General features: G+C 41.0%; 1 protein-coding gene across 3 annotated transcripts in view; it reads right to left on the reverse strand.

The window, feature by feature from the left end:
* INTS14 (integrator complex subunit 14) overlaps window positions 1-18006 on the reverse strand; it is a 33220-nt gene extending 15214 nt beyond the window's left edge. Inside the window, exons 1-8 of one of the 3 annotated variants that reach the window (XM_007448119.1) lie at window positions 17865-18005; window positions 14808-14915; window positions 11230-11385; window positions 9894-10012; window positions 9309-9451; window positions 4987-5079; window positions 2850-2994; window positions 1155-1288 (exon numbers count right to left, since the gene is read on the reverse strand). In XM_007448119.1, the coding sequence (XP_007448181.1) occupies window positions 1155-1288; window positions 2850-2994; window positions 4987-5079; window positions 9309-9451; window positions 9894-10012; window positions 11230-11385; window positions 14808-14900 (883 nt within the window). In that variant the 5' untranslated portion in view covers window positions 14901-14915; window positions 17865-18005. Of the gene's footprint in view, window positions 1-1154; window positions 1289-2849; window positions 2995-4986; window positions 5080-9308; window positions 9452-9893; window positions 10013-11229; window positions 11386-14807; window positions 14916-17721 lie in introns of all 3 variants that reach the window. The other 2 variants (XM_007448118.1, XM_007448117.1) reach the window with 2 other exon arrangements.
* Window positions 18007-18883: the final 877 nt, after the last annotated feature.

The following is an 18883-nucleotide window of genomic DNA, read 5'->3' on the forward strand; positions in this document are numbered from 1 at the left end:
CTTCACATTTCAGATGAGGCCTGCCCTGCTGTACCACTGCCAATCTCTAACCTACCATCTGGCCTTCCCACCCCTCCCTCACACTTTGTGCTCCACTTGGGCAGGATGCCCTTTCTGCCTTCACTAGCTCAGCAAACTCCTCTTTTTCTTCAAAACTCAGCTAAGGTGTCTCTTCTCTGTGCAGATTTTCCTGAGTCCTCTAGGCAGAGCTAACCATCCCCTCCTTCAGGCCAACTCTGATCTTGTGCCAGCTCATGTTTATTACTCCACTCTCTGCTAGACTTTGAGTAACTCCTGCTAACTCTTTTAGCCCCCACACCTGGCACAGAATAGGCTGCATGGTAGATGTTCCTAAAATTGAAATGGGCCCAAATAAGTCAAGGGTGACTCTACAGCTGGAGCCTGAGTACCTAGAGTACAAAGGCCTCCATCAGAGGGAGTAGGAAAATCAGAAGAAACAGTTCATGGGGGAAGCGGGGAGAGACAATAGTTTCTGCAATAAACATGCTGAGCTTAGGATTGTGACAGAATATCCAGGTGGAGAGGTCCAAGGGGGAACTGGAAATATAATATGCAAGTTTCAGGGAGAGATCAAGCAGCACCAGAGTTAGAGATTTTTGGGACTCTGAAGCTATAACAGCTGATGAAATAACCAAGAGGGAATAACAACCCAAGAGAAGAAGGCAAAGAACACCACCTTGGGAATCATGAGGCAAGAGGAAGAAAAGACAAGATGACAAGAAAGAAAAGTTGCCAAGGAAAAAGATAAGTACTAGGTGAATGCAATGTTAGGAAAACCAAGGGAAAATAGTTTCAAGAAGGAGTGGGGTTAAATTATCTATGAATGACTAGGGGTACCTGGGTTGAAAATAGTACACTAAAGAAAAAAGTTTATGGAGAATAGCTTTTCACTCCAAGCATTTAGAGCATTTAGTTTTACTTGAAGCAAGCTAAATGTTTGTTTCCCCTGAGCTGTAAAATTAAAAGTGCAAACATCAAACTCTCTTGGGGTTCTCCATGTACATATCCAGCGTCAAAAACCACAGGGCACTCATAAGGGAAATCACGCAGCTCTCTGACTGCACAGACAGAGCCATTCTGAACAGCAGAGAGAAAACAAAGTCAGGATAAATAAAATCTAATCTGGGTTATACCTGAAATAGGACCCAACTGTGCCATTTTCCCTAGCCATGGGAGAGGTTCTGGGCCAGGCTCAAAGAGAGACATCATGAGGTTTGATTTCTTCTTGCTGTCAGCTTGGGAGTAGAGCATTCCGTGCCATTCAGGACTAGATGGAGAGAAGATGGAAGATCAGAAGAACATCAAGCCTGGGACTGTCAAGTTAAATAACTCTAGCCTGTGTTCTTCTCTTGAGAGACATGGTTTTCAGCTTTTAAATTAGGTGCATTACTTTTACTAAAGTCAAATCCTAAACCTAAAAATGCATACTGATGTCCCCTAATATTACCATTCCTTGGGGACAGGTATTATTATTCAATTATGTAGATATAGAAATCAAAAGCAGTCTTAAAAGAGAAAAAAAAAATCACAAGGGCAGCAAGTAGCTGCAGGGGTGGTGACGAGTAAGGGCTGAGACCTATAGGTCTTTTCAGCCGCCTCCGAATCATCCACAGCAGTACCACAGAGAGAAGCCCTTCTAACAAAGGGCACAAAGCCATCACCCAGCTCTGCTCCCACTTCTCAAAGGGCCCCAGGTGATTCTCCTACTCAGAGACAGTACAAGTAGCCTGAGTACCAAGAAATATAGCAAATTGATACCTAATAAGAATTGCATCCTTCTTTCTGGATCAGCTAATTTTAACTCAGGCAGAAAAGGAGCCATGCTTCCTCTGAGCATTCCTAACCTCTTGATTTTCTCTACCAGTCAATCCCAGGTGATGGCCAGAAGATGACCTCTTCTTCTCTGACAACAGGTATTATAGAAAGGGGAGCAGAGAGTTTTGCAGATTTTGAGACTACAGCAAAAAGTGAAAGCTAGAAGGGCTTTCCTCATAGGGAAGGAATACAGCAGAGTGGTTACGAGCATGGGCTATGGAGTCACAATACATGGATAAAATCCTGGCTCTTTCATTTACTAGCTGTGTGACCTTGAGCAAGTACCGTGACTTGCTCTCAAAGCCTCAGTTTCTTCATCTAAGGAATGGGGATAATACTGATACCTCCTGTATACTGAGGTATATAAAGTGCCTAGAGAAGTACCTGGCACATGGTAAAATGTTCAATGTTATCAGTATCTTTTTTCATTTAGTTTTTTTTTTTTTTTTTTTTTCCCTTGCGTTATGCGGGCCTCTCACTGTTGTGGCCTCTCCCATTTGCGGAGCACAGGCTCCGGACGCGCAGGCTCAGCGGCCATGGCTCACGGGCCCAGCCGCTCCGCGGCATGTGGGATCCTCCCGAAACGGGGCACGAACCCGCGTCCCCTGCATCGGCAGGCGGACTCTCAAGCACTGCGCCACCAGGGAAGCCCTTTCATTTAGTTTTACCTCCTCATTTTATAGCTGAGGAGTCTGTGCATACTGCATAAGATCCTATAACAAGTTAGTAGCATTACTTAAACTGACACTAGGTTTCCTAGATAGGATGGAAAAGAGGAAAACTGAGAAAAGATACAATATAAAGGCAATATAATTAGAAGACTCACTCTGTGCTTATTCTAGGGGATGCTTTAAAGAGTAGTGTAAAAGGTGATAGTACGTGGGAAGGATATGGCAGAAAGAGAAAAAAAGTGACGAGATCCTTTCTATTCTTTCTTTCAGAAAAGTCTGGGGAATACTTCACTGTAAATTGATTCTCCTTTTCACTCAACCAAAGGTAAAAAAGTTTCTTACCCTAATTGAACTATCGCCACCATTCCTTCCACTTTTAGGCTGCCATGGAGCAGGACACAAAAGTTGGGTATTTTGCCTGCAATCTGATTGGCTGAATTTTCATCTTCGTTGTCATCAGTTATACCAGTACCCACCTCATCACCTTCTATGAAAAGAAGAGAAAACCAGTCAGACTGGGATTAGCTACAAAAACTCCAAACTCCAGTTGTACTCTTGGCTGTTTCTAGCCTTGGGAGGAAAATATACAAAATTATAAAGGAATATTATAACAAGTAAGAAAAACTCATATTCTGGTTTTCCTATGTCCAAATAAAAATCAGTTTTCACATGTTATATGAATTCCATTTATATGAAACATCCAGAATAGGCAAATCTATACAGATAGGATATCAGTAGTTACCTGAGGCTGAGAGAGATGGAAGGTTATGGGTTGATAGCTAAAAGGTTTCTTTCTGAGGTAGTGAAAATTCTAAAATTCTGATTCAAAAATTGTGGTTATGGTTGCATAACTTTGCAAATACACTAAAAACTACTGAATTGTACACTTTAAATGGGTGAAATGTATGGTATATGAATTATATTTCAGTGAAGCTGCTATACAAAAAATCAGCTTTCCATAGTTTCTACTGGAACACTAAGCTAGAGGCTCTCTGGGGGTTTCAGGCACCATCAAAACAGAAACAGAGATTCAGAGATGTCAAGAGTGTTCTCAACTGACAGCCTTCAGGCAGCAGGTGGATGGGATACCCCAAAGAACAGTGACTACTCCATAAGTTTCTTGACTCAATTCTCCAACTCCAGGTTCTCTCATACACTCTACTGACAAATGAATGAATCTTCCTCCAATTAACTTCCTTCTGGAACTATCTGTGTACTCAAGCTGATTCAAAGACTTTCTAATTCAATAGAAAGATCTTCCTGGTTCAGTTTGACATTCAACAGCCCTTACAACATGGCTCAATTTTGCCTTCCCATACTTTTCTTCCCACTGTTTTCCTATACAAACTCTTCGTTTTGCCCACTTTCTTTCTTGGCAATTTATATGGGCACGCAGAATTCCCAGGACCTTAGGAATAAGGTAAACTCAGTTGTTATCAATATCAATAACAATAACAGTAAGGTTAAAGTATAAAGAAAAGGATCATAATCGGTCATCTGTGAGAACATATCAAAGATTCTGTCTATGAATATGTGATGGAGGGTTATGGAATACCTAACACTCCAACTGAGATAACCATGAGTAAATGGAATGTGGTCATAACTCAGTAAGTGGAAACCTGTTTGTATATACTTCTTGGAGAAAGCTGGTGAATATAAAGGAGATGGTCAGCCTAAAACATAGAAAAGAGAAGTTTAAAGTGCTAGAGACTAACATTCTCCAGAGACGCTGAATGTAGGAGATATGACTTTATAGTTGCTGGAGAAATACATTCTGCAGTAATGAGGCCTCACAAGGACCTGGATTCATTCACTCATTCAACAGTATTTACTGAGTATCTACTATGTGCTAGGCACCAGTAGAGAACAGGTGTGGTTTCTCCCCTTATAAAGCTGTATTCCACATTTATCAGGCAACCTTCTGAGAACTACTTTGGTTTCCCCAGCATGCTCCCACAGGGAAAGGCAGAGCCCAGGATGAGGGACTAAGCATTGTCACCTCTAAAGAGGATTTCCACTGTAAATTAACGAAGCAGCACACAATAAATATGTGTCAAAATGCTTTCCATAGTTATAAAGCAGCAGAATTAGTTTTTTAATATATCAGGCAACATATTATTTTTTAAAAACCCAATCCAGTGCTTCCCTGGTGGCGCAGTGGTTGAGAGTTCGCCTGCCAATGCAGGGGACATGGGTTCGTGCCCCAGTCCAGGAAGATCCCACATGCCGCAGAGCGGCTGGGCCTGTGAGCCATGGCCGCTGAGCCTGCGCGTTGGAGCCTGTGCTCCGCAACGGGAGAGCCACAACAGTGAGAGGCCCGTGTACCGCAAAAAAACACCAAAAAACAAAAAGCCCAATCTAATAACTACTCCTTTCCCCCAAATTCTGCAAAATGGGCTATTCTACTATCTTACATTTAAGAATAACTTTAGATAATAAGATACTTCATACGTATCACTGGAATAGGAAGAGAACTCACCTTTGTTAAGTGCTATAGGTAGGACCAGATGTCTGGACAGAACTGGGGGACTTGAAATATCAGCTATATCAATAAATCCCACTATTTCCAAATCTGAAAAGAAGGAATCAACAAAGAATTAACTCGTAACAAACAATAAATGCTGGAGACAGTGGGGAGAAAAGGGAACCGTCCTACACTGTTGGTGGGAATGTATCAATAAACTGGTACAGCCACTATAGAGAACAGTATGGAGGTTCCTTAAAAAACTAAAAACTGAGCTACCATGTGACCCTGGGCATATATCTGGAGAAACCAGTAAGGATGCATGCACCCCGATGTTCATTGCAGCACTATTTACAATAGCCAGGACGTGGAAGCTACCTAAATGTCCATCAACAGGAATGGATAAAGAAGATGTGGCACATATATACAATGGAATATTACTCAGCCATAAAAGGAACGAAATAATGCCGTTTGCAGTGACATGGATGGACCCAGAGATTGTCATACAGAGTAAAGTAAGTCAGAAAGGGAAAAAAAAATATTTAAAAATATCACTCATGTGTGGAATCTAGAAAAACGGTACAGGACTTCCCTGGTGGTACAGGGGTTAAGAATCCACCTGCCAATGCAGGGGACATGGGTTCGATTCCTGGTCTGGGAAGATCCCACAGGCCCCAGAGCAACTAAGCCCACGCACCGCAACTACTGAAGCACGCATGCCTAGAGCCTGCGCTCTGAAATAAGAGAAGCCACCGCAATGAGAAGCCCGCACACCGCAACGAAGAGTAGCCCCCGTTCACTGCAGAGAAAGCACACGCCCAGCAACGAAGACCCAATGCATCCAAAAAAAAAGAAAAAAAAAAGAAAAGAAAAGAAAAATGGTACATATGAACTTACTTGCAAAGCAGAAACAGAGACACAGATGTAGAAAACAAACTTATGGTTATCAAGGGGGGAAGGGGGAATGGGATGAATTGGGAGATTGGGATTCACATATATACACTACTGTATATAAAATAGATAACTGGGCTTCCCTGGTGGCACAGTGGTTGAGAGTCCGCCTGCTGATGCAGGGGACATGGGTTCGTGCCCCAGTCCGGGAAGATCCCACGTGCTGCGGAGCGGCTGGGCCCGTGAGCCATGGCCGCTGAGCCTGCGCGTCCGGAGCCTGTGCTCCACAACGGGAGAGACCACAATAGTGAGAGGCCTGCATACCGCAAAAAAAAAAAAAAGATAACTAATGAGAACCTACTGTATAGCACAGGGAACTCTACTCAATGCTCTGTGGTGACCTAAATGGGAAGGAAATCTAAAAAAGAGTGTATGTATAACTGATTCACTTTGCTGTACAGCAGAAACTAACACAACATTGTAAAGCAACTATACTCCAATAAAAATTAATTAAAAACAAAGAATTAATTTGTGTTATGGGAAAGTACATTATTTTCTATGTACTAGATTTCATAAACACAAGGTTTAGATCAGGAATTCAAATATGATGACTAGGAAGGTTATTAGAAGTTTCTCTGAATGACTCTAATACTTCGCATTTTAAGTAACTAAGAAATTAAGGACAACTGTCTTTTATTTAATGGACTTAAGTTATATGACAAATCAGTTAGACTATTTTTATGAGGCTAGGTCCCCAGCCAAGGCAAAAGCTTAATGGTTAAGTCTCTCTGAATAGTCAGGATGTTCAGGTCACCAGGGGGCGTCATAGTCAAATACTTCCACAACAACTGCAAGCAGCTATGCCTGGAGGGTAAGGCTTTTGCATTAAAACTGTCTCCCTGAGAAAGAAATACATTCTCTACAAAACCAAGGTAGCAGTCTACATATGATAATGGTTTCTTTGCTTTATAGAAGCTGTATTAAAGACCAAAAGTATTTGTAGAAAATCTAAAATAAGTTAAAAAAAAAAGTTGTAACCCAAAGAGTACTTTCTGGAAGTTTTTTCTTTTTTTTTTTTGCTGTACGCGGGCCTCTCACTGTTGTGGCCTCTTCAGTTGCAGAGCAGAGCACAGGCTCCAGACGCGCAGGCTCAGGGGCCATGGCTCACGCGCCCAGCCGCTCTGCGGCATGTGGGATCTTCCCGGACCAGGGCACGAACCCGTGTCCCCAACCTGTGTCCCCTGCATCGGCAGGCGGACTCTCAACCACTGCGCCACCAGGGAAGCCCTGGAAGTTTTTTCTGGTTATATAAGTAGTATAAAAACTTAGAAAACACTAAAAACTGTAAAGAAGAAAAATAAAGTCACTCATCATTCCTCATCAAAGGAAAACTCTATTAATATTTTACTGAATTGCTTTTTAGTCTTTCTTCTAGGCATATACACATTCATATTCTCAAAACAATGTTTTAAAAAATCAGGATCATGGTGAGTATACCATACTTCTTATACATCAGGAAATCTGCTTCTCTGGAGTTTTGCTATCATTACCTACTTTAGCTGAGTAACGAATGAATCAGCATAAGCAGTTATATATTTTTCATCTGAGTAGAAAAAGGCCTATGTTTTAGTGGTTTAAATATAAGCTATAACAAAAATCTTGGACTAGAAGCTTTTATAAGTTAGTCCATTAAATAAAAGACAATTATCCTTATTTTCTTAGTTACTTAAAATGCAAAGTATTAGAGTCATTCAGAGAACTTCCAATAACCTTCCTAGTTATCATATTTGAATTCCCCACCTAAACACTGCATTTGTGAAATCTAGTACATAGAAAGTAATGTACTTCTGGGAAGAAAAGATCTATTTGAAGTTACTCATCCAAAAAGGGTGGGAGGGAAATGGAATATAACTGGTTTGAAGGCAACAAAACATTTGGCACACTGCTGTCTAGTCACAATCAAAGAGATGGATGACCTACTTCCAGCAGGAGCAGAAAATAAAGGCACAGAAAACAAAAAAGCCTGTGCACAGCCCTTCACTCTAAAACTCCTTAAAGTCTACACACCCAAGAATGAAATGAATTTCCAGCTGTACTTAATTTTTTTTTTTTTTTTTTTTTTTTTTTTTTTTCCTTGCGTTATGCGGGCCTCTCACTGTTGTGGCCTCTCCCATTTGCGGAGCACAGGCTCCGGACGCGCAGGCTCAGTGGCCATGGCTCACGGGCCCAGCCGCTCCGCGGCATGTGGGATCTTCCCGAAACGGGGCACGAACCCGCGTCTCCTGCATCGGCCGGCGGACTCTCAACCACTGCGCCACCAGGGAAGCCCTAGCTGTACTTAATTTTAATCATTTAAAAAATTTTTCATTACATCTTTTATTATTAATTATTTATTTTTGGCTGCATTGGGTCTTCGCTGTTGCGCGTGGGCTTTCTCCAGTTGCAGTGAGCAGGGGCTGCTCTTTGTTGCGGTGTGTGGGCTTCTCACTGCGGTGGCTTCTCTTGTTGCGGAGCTCGGGCTCTAGGCACGCGGGCTTCAGTAGTTGTGGCTCACGGGCCCTAGAGCGCAGGCTCAGTAGTTGTGGCGCATGGGCTTGGTTGCTCCACAGCATGTGGGATCTTCCCAGACCAGCGCTCGAACCCGTGTTCCCTGCACTGGCAGGCGGGTTCTTAACCACTGCACCACCAGGGAAGTCCAATTTTAATCATTTGTTGATTGAACAATTACCTAGTGAACATCTACTAGCATCAGACACTAAGCCAGGCACTGAGGGTGTGCAATGGTGACTCAAAACAGTGATGGTTCAACATATACCCACCACTCAAGGAGTCCACCTGCCAATATGAGATAACTCTCTTCTCTACTACCCCTTGTTACTTTTGATTTTTGGCTTTGCCAATTTACCTAAGCACAGCACTGGCAACATGGTAGAAGCCATAACACACTGCTTTCTTTTAGTCATAATACAAGCTGCAGGATTAGAGGGGTACAATATATCAGAGCCGAGACCTGAGAGACCATCATTTCTCCTAGAGATTCCACTCACCTAGCCAATGAGAACTAGAGCAAGTGACTTGTCCAGGGTCACAGAGGAAGAGTCACACAGCCAAGTCTAAAAGCTAGCTCTTCATATATGACCTTAATAATGATGCTAATCCATCTTACTATCTCTATTAAGAACTACCTCAAGGATTTCAAAGCTAGTGAATCTGGCCCTGGTTTCCAACTCTAGTAATTTGTGGTTATAATCATCTAGGATTAGAGATTAACTCATGACCTCACCATGGAAGACCACTAATCTGCCACCCCTTAGGCAATGCATCCTCCCATCCAAAGTATACTGACATTTCTTTCCAACCCTCCTGGAGAGAGGACAGTAAAAGTCAGAAGTTAGAAGAAAGTAGGGATAACAGAAGAACTAAGAACGAAGTATAAAAAAAGTTACCTGTGTTAATGACTTTAGGGATAGGATCGATTTCCTCATCTACAACAAAAGGTTCTGGCCTGGGGAAGACTTGCACATCAGCGGTTAGGTGGCCACACTTGAGAACAGCATGGAAAGGTGTATATGCCAGATCTATGAGTTTTCTAGAATATGATGATTATTTGTTACAGAAAGAATAATATGATACGTATAATTTTTTTCAAGTAATCTTTTTAAGATATCAAGTTTGTTTTCCCTTCAAGTTGATTCCAAAGCTATGATCTGACCATTTGTGAAGTAGATCAAAATCTGATATTTTTGGTGAGGAAATTTCAATTCTGAAAAGCCCAAAAGCAAGTTAACTCTTTGAAATTGCTGTTATTGTAAGGAAGTCAATATCTATAGACATTACAGATTTAGTCATGCTTAATTTAAAAGGGAATCAACACTTAAAAATCACTACTACCAATCATTTTATCTGAGAAATGTGCAACTTGGGGAAAATGAAATGACACAATTAGAAACAGTAAAATAGATAGTATTGTCTGACATCAAATTATAATGCTGGATTGTAAGAAGGCAAAAAAGCTCAAAGTATATACTCACCCAAACATAGACTGTACATTTTTCAAGCACAGGGGGCCATCAATAGTAAAAATCTGCCCTTCACCATTGTTTAAATCTATAAGACGTTCAAGGCAATCCAAGGAATCAGTGCTCTGAAGCTACAAAGCAAAACAGATGACTCTTTTAAAGTGGCATAAAATGCCAGATTGTTATCAGTACACTAAGGTCACAAAATGAAGGTGATTTTTTTTAATAATGTGAGAAGGAAAATAACTAACAATTTTGACTCAAGGTTAACAAAGAGGAATGTTATATAAAATTATACCAGTAGAGCTATTTCATTCCAAGTAGTTTTGCAAAGATTCAGAGGTGACCACAGTTGGTATTCACATAGCACCTTCCCTTCCAAGTGTTTCTAACATCTTTTGGTAAGAACCATCATTATTTACATTTTAAAGATAGAAAAACTGAGGTGAAGAAAAGTTACATAACTTTCTAAAATAAATGGGAAAACCAGGAGATAAAAGTTTAATAAAACATACATCAGAGTAATGTTACTTAACAACAACAAAAAATCAAAGCACACTTCTGTCAACATTTCTGGTGTGATGGACATAAGAATTCCTAAGTGAGGGAAACACCTAACACCAAAAAGAACATTCTGACTCTGTAGCATCTGAAGAATCTTTGTGGGAAGTAGGACGGATAAGAACTCCAGCTATGTTTCCTGAGATGTGGCAACACTCTGCTTTCAGAGAGCATTTGAGACATAGAGTCTTTTCAAATATAATCAGTAATTAGTCTCAGTTGAAACAATGGAGTTCAATGTTATACTATAGGCATGCTTCATTTATTGAGTTTCGCAGATATTGCCTTTTTTTTTTTTTAAACAAATTAAAGGTCTGTGGCAAACCTGTGTCGAGCAATTTTATTGGCACAATTTTTCCACAGGATTTCCTCACTTTGTCTCTGTGTCACATTTTGGTAATTCTCGCAATATTTCAAACCCTCCAACAGCAAAAAGATTACAACTTGTTGAAGGCTCAGATGATGGTTAGCACTCTTTGGCAATAAAATATTTTTAAAATAAGGTATGTACATTGGTTTTTTTTAGACAGTGCTATTGCACTCTTAATAGACAACAGTATAGTACAAACAAAACTTTTATATGCACTGGGAAAAAAAGAAATTAATGCGACTTGCTTTATTGTGATTCCTGCTTTATAGTGGTGGTCTGGAATGGAACCTGCAATATCTCCAAGACATGACTGTATATGTAATATAATATTAATGGAATATACTAAAATATATATTCCATTTCTGAGTCCTAAAATGTATCTAATCAAACTAAAAAGAACTTAGTAAAAAGCATTACCTCCTCCAGATTTGCCATGCACATGATGTATAACTTAGATGGGAAAGGAAAAGGTAATGGGAACCTGTTGCTCTCACTGCGTTGGCTGTGAGTAGCTAGGGAGTGCCGCAGTGACCCTCTACCAATGCCAAGACAGCCATCTGTCACCAGAACAACCTGTTTACAAAAAGGGAGAGGAGTTTTGTACATGAAATAACATATTTATTTAAAGCAGTCTCATTTGGCAATGTTTTCATTTCTCCCTAATTGCATTTACAGTAAAAAATGTACCTCTGCAGGAATACAAACAAAGATGTGAATAAATCTCAACAACATCTGTCAAGTGAAAGATGACAGACACATTGTATTGATACGATTCTACACATATATATTAAGTTCAGACCACGAAAAACAAAACTAAGATAAATCAAATAGGGGTTGTGGGGTGATACTGAGTAGAAAGGGGCATGAGAAAACTCTGTAGGGTAATGGAAATGTTCTACATCTTAACTGGAGGAGTGGTTACATAGGTATATACATTTGTGAAAACTCAGTAAACTGTACACTTAAGATCTATGCATTTTACTGTATTTTATCTTATTTTACTGTATTTTATCTTATTAAACCTTTAAAAAAAGCACCTACCTATGAACACTTAAAAAAAAGACAAAACCATTCATAACCAATTCTTACTTAACTGTATTAAAACTAGAACCCTATCTCTTAGAGAAGGAGTTGGCACCTAAGACACTGGTGTCAAAAATGGCATAAAGGGTACTTCCCTGGTGGTCTAGCGGTAAAGAATCTGCCTTCCAATGCAGGGGACACGGGTTCGATCCCTGGTTGGGGAACTAAGATCCCACATGCCCTGGGGCAACTAAGCTCATGTGCCCTGGAGCCTGCACACCACAAAGAGAGAGAGAAAACTTGCATACCACAACTAGAGAGAGGCCCTCGCACTGCAACAAAAAGATCCCGCATGCTGCAACTAAGACCTGAAGCAGCAGAAAAAGAAAAAAAAGAAACAAAATGGCATAAGGACCTATTTTACGTGTGTCCCTAGGAAGTACCAGCACAGAAGTCTGAAGACTGAACCTTGACACTTTATTTTCAAAGATGACAAACTTTACCTACCCCTGCTCAACTAAAATGACAAGTGCCTTAAATATGTATTTATAAAAGCCATTTAACCAGACATGGACAAGACCTTTAAAATGCATTCTTAATCAACTGATAATTTTTAAAAGCCTTCAAAACATACCAACAATAGACATTAGTTACAAATCATTTTCCTTTTCCTCACTGTTTAAAGCAATCCTTGAGAAGTCCTGGGTGGACTTCCCAAGCAATCCAGGGGAGGATTGTTTTTGCTCTCCCTAGCCTAGCCTAGTAACTTAACAATAACAGACCAGTAAGGCAGTATTAGGTGGTTGCACCATGTGAAATGCCAAGACTGGCACTTACTTCTAAAGCCCAAGAATGCTTAATAGAGGTCCCCTGGAGAGATGTCATCTCTTAGGAAGACAGTCAAGGCAAATCCCTCTTCTAGGTGCCAACAATTGCTACATAATGATTTACTTCTGCCACTAGCATTTTCAGATGCTGTGTGATAATGAAATATTTCTTGTAATGTCAAAATGAGACAGACTTTACTCAGATAATGAAAACATAGTCCAGCTCTTTAAAAACTTGGTTAAAAACATTCCATATTAAAACTAATCTGTTTGATAGTAACTGATTATAAAAACAATCACTAATAACGTCCACCGTGTTCTGGACCTGGTTCACCCCAAAACTCACCAAGCAAGTCTAAGTGGATCCAGGCCCAGCTCCTTCCCCTCAGGGTACAGTATATCACAAATTCAGATTCCTCCTTTTTGCAAAGGAAGAAAAAAATATTATAAGGCAGAAGTCTGCATGGTGCACAAGGTCTGGCTCTTACGTGTTTTCTGAGTTTCTTCTTCTAAAACCACGGAAGAAGTAGCAAATGAAACTGTGCTACCTGCTAGCTTCCAGTTCAGAAGCTATTGACAACAAAACTTCACTTATTCATTATATTGGTAGGAAATTAGACAGTCTGTATGCATGGTTTTACGAAATAATGTTTATGAAGCAAGGTGCCAAAGGTTCTTATTTCTGAAAGGAAATTGATCAAAAGGTATTTACTGGCTTTTTTAGCAAGTGTCCACTAAAGTGATCTGATTTTTAACCTTTTAGTAGTAGCTCAGGGTCCTCACTAACCCATGAGTTCATACTGTATAAAATAACTCAACTACCTGAGTAAGAAAAAACAAAAAAGCTTAAAAAAAAAAAAGTTGGGTTTATTGAGCTATAATTCATAAGCAATAAAATTCACCCTTTTTAGTATATAGTTCTGTGAGTTCCGACAAATGCCTTCAGTGATGTAACCACTTCTACTATCAAGATACAGAGCAGTTCCATCACTTCTCATATTCCCTCATGTTTTTTTTTTTTTTTTTTTTTTTTTGCGGTACGCGGGCCTCTCACTGCTGTGGCCTCTCCCGTTGCGGAGCACAGGCTCCGGACGCGCAGGCGCAGCGGCCATGGCTCACGGGCCCAGCCGCTCCGTGGCACATGGGATCTTCCCAGACCGGGGCACAAACCCGTGTCCCCTGCATCGGCAGGCGGACTCTCAACCACTGCATCACCAGGGAAGCCCATTCCCTCATGTTTTATTTGGGTCAGCCCCTAACCTTTCCTCACCCCAAGGCAGCCACAATCTTATACTTATTTATTTAAAAAACAAATATCGGTGATGCTACTGACACTACTGAGGAATCCCCGTATTTGACCCTATAATAAAAAATCATATACTATGGCCCACTGCCTGTTTCTGTAAATAAAGTTTTACTGGAACAGAGCCATGCCCATTTATTTACTTATTATCTATGACTGCTTTTGTGCTATGAGAACAGAGTTAAGGAGTTACCACTGACACCTGCAAAGCCTAAAATACGGAAAAAGTTTGGTGATTCATGTTGTAGACTATTATGATTTTCCTTTTAGCAACTTTTCTGTTTTCTCCTTTAAAATATGCTACCACTTCTCAAAGCACCTGTTTATAGCAAACTTCCAATTGCTACAACTCTGCTCTGATTTATGCTATATGTGGACCTACTGTGGACTCTTAATGAAAGGGCAACAGATTTTATGACATACACCTCACTTTTTAGACAACCCAGGTAGTTGAGAAGGTTAAAAGTCTGCTGAATAAATGCTACACTGGAATAATGAAGATAGACTATATTGTACTGATGTTTACAATTATATCACTCAAAATTATAATCGCCCCTTCCAGGGGGTGTTCTAAAATTCCACTGTGAGCCCTTTGTGTTTTATACAAACAATGCTAGTTTGAGGTAAGTCAATTTACTAGGAGGATGCTTTCCTTAAGGCATATTTGTGCTGCTTTCTGAATATATCAGTGTTGATTTAGTGTCTTCTTTTAAAGATACCAAAAGCATATAACATAGTTTGTGGAAATTAAAATGTATGCTGTGTCAGAGCCTGAACAAAAATGAAGCGCCTCAGTGGTTAATGTTTTTAACTTAGGGCAAAGAAAAAGAATTCATCATTACCTGACAAGGAATTGCACCACCCCATTCTTGCTGAACGATATTGCAAACACCAACTAATGCAGACTCCAAGCAGGTTTTATCATAATCATCCATATTACTTAGTGCTTCCTGATTGAATGAAAGATAAAATTGCTCATTATTATTTACTGTTTTAATTTGTTACCAGAAAAAAACATAAACTGTTCAAAGCATGAATGTTACACAGGGGACATTGTGTTTCTGAGAGCCCAAAGCATACATTCTTAAAGAAAAATGGTAAAACAGATTTCCTCAACTATAAAGGATGATAAAAAGAGCTTCCCTGGGCTTCCCTGGTGGCACAGTGGTTGAGAGTCAGCCTGCTGATGCAGGGGACACAGGTTCGTGCCCCGGTCTGGGAAGATCCCACATGCCGCGGAGCAGCTGGGCCCGTGAGCCATGGCCGCCGAGCCTGTGCATCCGGAGCCTGCACTCTGCAGTGGGAGAGGCCACAACAGTGAGAGGCCTGCGTACCACAAAAAAAAAAAAAAAAAAAGAGCTTTCCTTTATTCTGTTCTCATCAGGTGAGAGTGAATTGTCCATCAAGTTCATATCTTTATTAAGTAGACCTTGAAAGAAATAATTAAAATGAAAAACGTTTAAAGACATCACAAAAATAATGACAAAATTTACTGAATACTATCATCATTCTAGGCATTTTACATGCATTTAATCATGACAACATCCTATAACGCAGTGGTCCCCAACCTTTTTGGCACCAGGCACCAGTTTCGTGGAAGACAGATTTTCCACAGACAGAGGGTGGGTGCATGGGGCGGGGCAGGGGATGGTTAAGGCAGTAATGTGAGAGACGGGGAGAGGCAGATGAAGCTTTGCTGGCTGCCCACTGCTCACCTCCCACTGTGTGGCTGGGGGTGGGGGCTGGGGACCCCTGCTATAAGGTATAGATAATGAACCTATTTTTATTTTCTTTATTTAAAAAATTTTTTATTTATTTTATTTTTGGCTGCGTTGGGTCTTCGTTGCTGTGCACGGGCTTTCTCTAGTTGCGGTGAGTGGGGGCTACTCTTTGTTGTGGTGTGCGGGCTTCTCATTGCGGTGGCTTCTCTTGTTGTGGAGCATGGGCTCTAGGTGTGTGGGCTTCAGTAGTTGTGGCAAGCGGGCTTCAGTAGCTGTGGCACACAGGCTTCAGTAGTTGTGGCTCACGGGCTCTAGAGTGCAGGCTCAGTAGTTGTGGCGCACGGGCTTAGTTGCTCTGCGGCATGTGGGATCTTCCCGGACCAGGGCTCGAACCCGTGTCCCCTGCACTGGCAGGCAGATTCTTAACCACCGCGCCACCAGGGAAGCCCAATTAACCTATTTTTAAAATAAGGAAACTGAGGTACAAAATGATTAGGTCACTTTCCCAGGTCTTACACCTAGAAGTGGCAGAATCTAGATTTGAATCCAGTCAGTCAGACTCCAGGACTCAACCATTACTCTTCACTACCTATATAGCAATTCTTTAAATTTTGGGACTGCTGCAACATCCAAGATCCTTAGTTTACTCATCTATAAGAAATCCAGTGCAATTAAAAAAGGGAAAAAAAAAGCTTTTGAGTCACTTAAAAAAATGTGAGATAGGGACTTCCCTGGTGGTCCAGTGGGTAAGACTCCATGCTCCCAATGCAGGGGGCCTGGGTTCGACCTCTGGTCAGGGAACTAGATCCCACATGCATGCTGTAACTAAGAGTTCACATGCCGCAACTAAGAGTCCACACGCCAAAACTAAGAAGCCCACATGCTGCAACTGAGACTCTGCATTCCACAAATAAGGGTCTGCATGTTGCAACTGAGAGTTCACATGCTGCAACTAAGACCCGGTGCAGCCAAAATAAATAGATTTTTTAAAAAAATGTGAGATAATAAATGATTTAACAAAATCGTATTACTTATATTTTAAAAAGCAAACTATATTGATCCTGAATTTCTAAACTGCCTAGCAACTATTAAACTGTTCATTTTAATTCCACAAACACTTACTGACTGCTCACTATGGGCAAGGAACTGTGCTAGGCATTGTTGGAAATAGTAATAATTTAGAGATGTTGTCAGAAAGTAATTCTTTGGCATATCACAGACAACACCTTTGGAAGGTAACACCTATCAATCAAGGTTTTAAAATGATTTCTTGGCATCTGTAAATCAAAGGCTATTTGTTGGGGAGGAAATGTACTCCTGAATTACTCTAGAATAAGGGTTTTATAAGGAAGGACTATTTTTCTTTCTTTTTAATTAATTAATTAATTTATTTATGGCTGCGCTGGGTGTTCATTGCTGCGTGTGGGGTTTCTCTAGTTGCAGCAAGCAGTGGCTACTCTTTGTTGTGGTGCATGGGTTTCTCCTTGTGGTGGCTTTTCTCATTGCGTAGCACGGGCTCTAGGTGCATGGGCTCAGTAGCTGTGGCTCGCAGGCTCAGTAGTTGTGCCACATGGGCTTAGTTGCTCTGCGGTATGTGGGATCTTCTGGGACCAGGGCTCAAACCTGTGTCCCTTGCATTGGCAGGTGGATTCTTAATCACTGAGCCACCAGGGAAGTCCCTGGAAGGACTGTTTTTCATCTCAAGTTCTATAGAAAAGTAGAAAAGTGTTGAACCTAAAGATCCTGAACTTTAGGGGACAGGGCACTACATCCTGAGATGCTCCCCTCCCACAGAGAATTCCAGAAAACCAAAAGAGGAGGCTACAGCAACAACTCACAGCTCTAACTCATAGCTCTACCAAAGACAGAAGGCCTACTGGTTATGAATCCTTGTTTTACAGTTATACTCAGATATTATACCCACAGACTTATCCTTAAATAATTCCAGTTCTAAATATTCAGTGCAATATGATAATACTGTTTTCCTTCCTATAAATTGGGCCCAGTACATACAATAACTCATTCCTTTTTGTACCTGTAGGGTGTTATAATCTCTTGTGAAGGGAACCATCAATTCCCAGAGTGATGAAAAAACCACCAGAGCTGTAAACTCAAGCTTGTAATTTGTGGCCATGTGTTCAAACAGCATTGTCAAACCATGGGCTGCCAGGTGCTTGCGCTGATATTCCTCGGACCCCTCGATAGACACAGGTCGGGTCATGGAAAGGGATACGTCCATTACCACCACTGTAGGCATGATGAAAGTGATCCCAGCGTTCCCAGTCAGAATGTAAACAGATAGCTATAGACAGAGAAATGCTGTAGAAAATAAATATGATTAGGTCTTGCATGTCATGGAGAAAAAAAAGTATTTTTTTAATCATAATTTTAACCTAACTTTCCAGAAATAAGTGAAGGCAAACCCCATCTAAGTTGAGGTGAGGATAAATCTGCAGGGAATTCAGTGGGAGGGAAGCAAGCAGCTTAGTTCACTGTGAGGACCACTCCTAGAATCACCCACTAAATGGCCATAAATCAAGGACCATCTTAAATGTTTCTAGTAAAAACAAAATAAAACAAAATATTAAATTCAGGGAGCTCTTGAGTTGAATACTTTCAAATCTTACACAACTTAATATAACAAACACTCCTACGTCACCTCTCCAACACTTAACTTACTAAAGAACATTTCTAGTTGTCTTATGGTGGTGCTTTATGACAATCGACCATTCTTTTTGGGCACCTTCACTATCTTACTCAATACAGCAGTATTTGGGCAAGTGTTTGCTGAATTATCTTGTTGCTTAATGTCCTTTTTAAAAAAGTTAAAATGAACGCAAAATATAAAAACAAAAAGTCGGGTTTCCCTGGTGGTGCAGTGGTTAAGAATCTGCCTGCCAATGCAGGGGACACAGGTTCGAGCCCTGGTCCGGGAAGATCCCACATGCCGCGGAGCAACTAAGCCCGTGTGCCACAACTACTAAGCCTGTGCTTTAGAGCTCATGAGCCACAGATACTGAGCCCAGGTGCCACAACTACTGAAGCCCATGCACCTACAGCCCGTGCTCCGCAACAAGAGAAGCCACCGCAATGAGAAGCCTGCGCACCGCAACGAAGAGTAGCCCCCACTGGCCGAAACAAGAGAAAAGCCTGCGCGTAGGAACGAAGACTCAACGCAACCAAAAATGATAAATAAA

Source organism: Lipotes vexillifer, unplaced genomic scaffold (genome assembly GCF_000442215.2).
Source record: "Lipotes vexillifer unplaced genomic scaffold, Lipotes_vexillifer_v1.1 scaffold713, whole genome shotgun sequence".
In the NCBI taxonomy this organism is placed as follows: Eukaryota; Metazoa; Chordata; class Mammalia; order Artiodactyla; family Lipotidae; genus Lipotes; species Lipotes vexillifer.